Source organism: Pinus tabuliformis, chromosome 6 (genome assembly GCF_031772625.1).
Source record: "Pinus tabuliformis cultivar Carrire ecotype Pingquan chromosome 6, CPIR1, whole genome shotgun sequence".
Lineage (NCBI taxonomy): Eukaryota > Viridiplantae > Streptophyta > Pinopsida > Pinales > Pinaceae > Pinus > Pinus tabuliformis.
Genome location: NC_142292.1, coordinates 451,901,735 through 451,906,819, shown reverse-complemented (window position 1 = coordinate 451,906,819; position 5,085 = coordinate 451,901,735). Strand labels below are relative to the sequence as shown.

Sequence of the window (5,085 nt, the reverse complement as noted above, 5' to 3'; positions counted from 1 at the left end):
AAATTGCGCTGTGTAGAATCAACTGGAGGCTGAGGTGCTTCAGGCACATTCCCTTTTTCCTGCACATTGTCATAATTGAACACAGTTCCAACCATGTCTCCCTGAAGAACACTGTCGTCCTGAGACTGAGACGTTGTGGTATGAACAGAGCTTCTGGGTTTATCCTCCTCCTCAGCTAAGATAACTGTAATGCTGGCTGACAGAACAGGTTTATTGAGCCGACTGTGAAATTTGAACCGGGTGGTTTGGAAGGAATTGTGCAGAAAGGGCCTTCCATGATCAGAGGGCGGAGAGGGCGGGGAGGCTGAAGCTAGTGGAATGATATTCTGTGGGGCAAACTGAGAAGCACGACCACGATTACCACTGGTGCCTCCACGGCGAGAAACACCACGTCGTCGCACCATTTTCAAACTAGCAGAGAGACCTGAGGAGGGGATTAAGCAGGACCAGATAGAATAGGGCTGAGAGTGGGCGAACCAGGCAGAAACCAGATTCTGAATAAACCCCCAAGCGGCCAGAGCGAAACAGGGGTGCGGGAAAAAAAGCAGACGAACATGGAAGGAGCCGATGAGAGCTATAGCTGAAACCAGAAGCCGAGCCATGAATAAAACAACCTGCGCGGGATCTTGAACTGGGCACGCATTCATTGTCGAATGCTTAACCATCATTCTATACCCCGTAGCATTCATATCAGTTGCGGTGGGTTTGTGGGAGCTGCGACGGATCGCCAGGTGCAGAGACAGCTGCCGGCGGAGAGTTAATCCGCTTTAAATGAGCCTCGAGGACACCCGCATCCGGGTGTGTATCTGCTTCCTGGTTCATATCATTCTTCACAATGTTATGGTAATTTGAGAGCTGATCCTTTGAGGCAATGCTGGAGAGCGAACCTGCAAAGAAATCCAACCCACATTCCACTCCTATATTAGCTAGAAAATCAGCCAGCTTGTTTCCTTCTCGCCTCGTGTGTTTGAATGAAATTGCTCTGTGTTGAGAAAGCCATTTGTCAATTAGCTCAAGTCTTTGAGCCATTCTCCAACTGCTGCTGACCTTGTGTGTGGGAGTACCCTGCATGATTTTTGTAACCATGTTTATGATAATTTGCGAGTCCCCTTCTATGATGAGTGGGAAAAATCCTCTGTCCTGAGCTAAAATGAGACCTCGCCATAATCCTTCCAGTTCCGCTGAGTTGTTAGAGTCCCAACCTTTTGATCCAAGAAAGAGCAATAAAGGAGTTCCATGATGATCTCTAAAGACTCCCCCGAATCCTGCTTTTCCTGGATTTCCCTTTGAGGCTCCGTCGAAATTGAGTTGGATCATGTTGCTGGGCGGTGGAATCCATCTTGTCGGGATTTGATCACTCAGAGAAGGACTGCCTTTGAATGTAGGCTTTTGATTCAGATGAATATTCCAGTTGGCCCAGATGGATTGTTCCTGCGGCAGCATTGGAAAGTCTTCTTGGGGCCAGGTCTTAATGGATAGGGATTCTTTAATGTTCTGGTGTAGCCTAGTCCAGATCTGCTCTATAGACATGGATTGGTCCTTGAATACCCTGCGATTCCGCTCCTTCCAGATGTTCCACATCAGTAGACCAGGAATAAGCTGCCAAAGAGTGTTGAGGAGTTTGCTTTGGTAAGGTGCTTGACTCCAGTTACGAACAGTAGCTTTAATATCCCCATGAATTCTGCCTTCTTTTTGGCAACGGAAGCTAACCTTTTCCCACAGCTTTCGTCCTATTTGACAAGTCTGCATAAGATGTAAAGCTGATTCCTCTGCTTGCTTGCAGTTGAGACATATAGATGGGCCATAAAAATTCCTTTTTCTGAGGTTATCCCAAGTGAGAATTTTATTGTGACATAGGAGCCAAAGAAAAGTGGATACCTTCGGCCAGTTGGAGGAATCCCAGATTTTATTCCATAGAACATCTTTGATTATCCGTTCCTTGATGATTACATTGTATGCTTCCCTTGTGGTAAAAGTGCCCTTCTCTTCATACCCCCACCTTAGAATGTCCATTCCTTCTGAAGAGAGGATTTGCCTTTTTTGTAATTCGGAGGAAAGAGAGATCTGAGCTTGCTCAGAGCCATGCAGTAGTATCTGTTTAGCCTCAATCCAACATCTGTACCCCTGTGAGGAAGAAGGATCCCAGAATTGACTAACCTTGTCTAGCTCATGCAAATCTTGCTCTGGTAAGTGAAGGTTAGAGAGAATGTCCTTGATCTTTGGGAGCTGCTGCCAGGAGTCCTCCCAGAACCTAGCTGTATTGCCATTCTTAATTTCCCAGAAGCTATGCTGTTGTATTAGTTTCCTATGTTGAATGGCCGAGTTCCAAATCACTGAGCCTGTACTTACTTCTGACATTCGAATTCTTTCTTCGATAGGGCTATTGTTTGCATATTTGGCTGTCCATAGGGAGGCCCAGGGAGTGTTGGGTTTTGAGAGCCATCTCCACCAAATTTTGGCTCCCATGACTTCATTGTTGTGCCCCGGATCCCTTAGACCAATACCTCCAGCCTTCTTCGGAAGACATACTTTATCCCATTTAACCAGAGCCCACTTTCGATTGGGACCTGAGTTGCCCCATAAGAAATTACGTTGGAGCTTCTTTATTTCCTTGAGCACCCATTTGGGAGCTGCTAAAATTGAAAAAAGATACAGAGGCATGGAGTGAAGAACAACTTTAATGAGAACTAGTCTGCTGGCCATGTTAAGAGCCCTGTGAGTCCAAAGGAAGAGACGCGCCTCTAGCTTTTCTAGCAGGATTTTCCATGAGGAATGCTTGAGAGCCGAGGCCATTAAGGGCGCTCCAAGGTATTTAGAAGGAAGAGAGGCAATAGTAAAACCAAGAATGCGGGCTATGGTGTTTTGGGTAGGGACCGAAGTATTGAAGAAAAAGATTTGAGACTTGATTCGATTAATAAGGGCTCTTGAAGCTTCAGAGAAGTCTGATAGGAGAGCTTTTAGAAGGCGCGCTTCCTGAACATAAGGATGGCCAAAGAGCATGTTATCATCTACAAATTGCTGATGAGAGTAAGTGGGAGAATTGAGAAAGGATAAGCCCTTGAGCTGCTGGGAGTGCAGAGCAGATTTGATGCTTCTTCCCAATCCCTCTGCCATAATAACAAAAAGGAATGGAGAGAGGGGATCTCCCTGCCTGATACCCCTGGAGGGATGGAAAGTGGGCGAAGGTATACCATTGATAAGCACAGAAAAGAACGAGGAAGATAACAAACTCAAAACCCATCTAACCCAAGAAGGGGCAAAGCCAAAGGCATTTAAATTTTTTTGAATGTAAACCCAGCTTAAGCTATCAAAAGCTTTGGATAAATCAATTTTAAGCATCATACCTGGTTTTTTTGATTGCTTCAGAGAATGGATTATTTCATGAGTTAAAATAATACCATCCGTAATCTGCCGACCTTCTACATAACCAGATTGCTCTGGCGAAATAATGAGAGGGAGCAATGATTTCAATCTGGTAGCTATAACTTTTGAGACAATCTTATAAATAATGTTGCAGAGAGAAATCGGTCTGTACTTATCTGGAGTATTGGATTCCTCTTCCTTGGGGATTAAAGCAATGAAGGTAGCATTCAGCCCTGGGTACATCCATCTTAAAGTGCGCGATTCTTCCACAACTTGCCAAACCTCCATTTTGATTAGATCCCAAAAGTTGTGAAAAAAGTTGGAGGTGAATCCATCCGGACCCGGTGCTTTCCCTGCTTTCAACTGACGCACAACATTCTCGACTTCCTGAAGGCTTGTGGGACGAAGAAGGAGAAGATTATGCTCCTCTGTGATTAATTTGGGAATGTTTCTCAGAACTTTGTCAATAGCAGGCATTCTATCTATGTTGGGCTCTTGGTGGGCTTGTTTGAAGTACCTGAGAAACTCATTTTCAATGCCTTCGTGCGTCTCAATCCTTGCTCCCTGCTCATTTTTGATGTGGGATATGTAGTTGTTCATTCTGCGCTGCACTGTGGTTCTGTGAAAGAACTTTGTGTTTTTTTCCCCGTCCTTCAGCCACTTTACTCTTGATTTCTGTCGCCAGAGTGTTTCCTCCTGTTTTGCTCTGGCTAGGATTTGGGCTTCAAGAGTTTGTTCCTGTTTTGCTAGGTCCTCAGAGCATCCTTCGATTATGATCCTCTGCTGCACATTCTTCATTTCTTGATTAAGGGCTTTCTGTGCTTGAAAAATGTTGCCGAAAGATGTATGATTCCAGTGCTTGATTTCACCTTTAAGGTGCTTTAGTTTCTGCTGGAATTTAGACATCTTAGAGCCATTAGAGGGATTAAAATTGAGCCATGTTGATCTGACTAATTCATTGAAATCCAGATGGGTTAACCAAAAAGCTTCAAACCGGAAAGGACGTCGAATGCTGTTGCCTGGTCGATTCCACTGCAAAGCTATTGGCCAGTGATCAGAGCCCGATATCGGTAGGATGGAAGCAATGAATTCTCCCCCCAAATGAATTGCATTGTCTGATAGTAAAAATCTATCAAGGCGTGAAGCTATCTGTTGCGAGCCTTCTCTTTTGTTGTTCCATGTGAACATGCCATTATTTGAAGGTAGATCTATCAGCCAATTATTCTGTATGAAGTCTTTTAGAATGTTCCCATCTCTGTTGCTTTTGTTTCTGCCTCCTTGTTTTTCTTCCAATCTTGCGATCATGTTAAAGTCACCTCCAGATATCCATAGCGGGTGCAACCTATTTGAGTTTGTTAGGATATTCCGACACATAGGAAATAGTTAAGTTCAACTTGGTCTAGTATAGAGTTAGGTATAGAGTTAGGTAAAGTGTGTTTCTTTACCGTTGTACATTTTGTAACTTACAATCCGACGGTCACGATATGTAGTGATCCGACGGTTCACTCTCTCCTCGGTATTAGCGACACTTGATCCGTGGCTTGACACCTGATTGGTCCATGAGTTCTATTTAAAGTGCATGGAGGGTCATTGTTCGGGTAATCCCATCTATGAGAGAAAGCTTATGTAAATTTTCATTCTTTGATTAATAAATTGCCTAAAGTGGCCATGTTGGCTCAGGCCGTGGACTGTTTCACTCTTTGAGGGTTTTAACCATGTCAA

At 44.3% G+C, this 5,085-nt stretch overlaps 1 protein-coding gene across 1 annotated transcript; it reads right to left on the bottom strand.

The window, feature by feature from the left end:
• Positions 1-690: 690 nt before the first annotated feature.
• LOC149259258 (uncharacterized) lies at positions 691-4,668 on the bottom strand. The gene is made up of 2 exons (XM_089453721.1): positions 3,345-4,668; positions 691-3,107 (listed from the first exon to the last, which is right to left on the bottom strand). The coding sequence occupies exons 1-2, from the start codon at positions 4,666-4,668 to the stop codon at positions 691-693; spliced, it is 3,741 nt and encodes a 1,246-aa protein (XP_089309847.1).
• Positions 4,669-5,085: the final 417 nt, after the last annotated feature.

Bases quoted from the DNA above. Each gene is read 5' to 3' on its own strand.
- LOC149259258 (XM_089453721.1), bottom strand. From the start codon at position 4,668: ATGATCGCAAGATTGGAAGAAAAACAAGGAGGCAGAAACAAAAGCAAC. The intron at 3,108-3,344 runs GTATGATGCTTA...TTATTATGGCAG, and splicing joins GAAGCAATCAAAAAAACCAG to AGGGATTGGGAAGAAGCATC.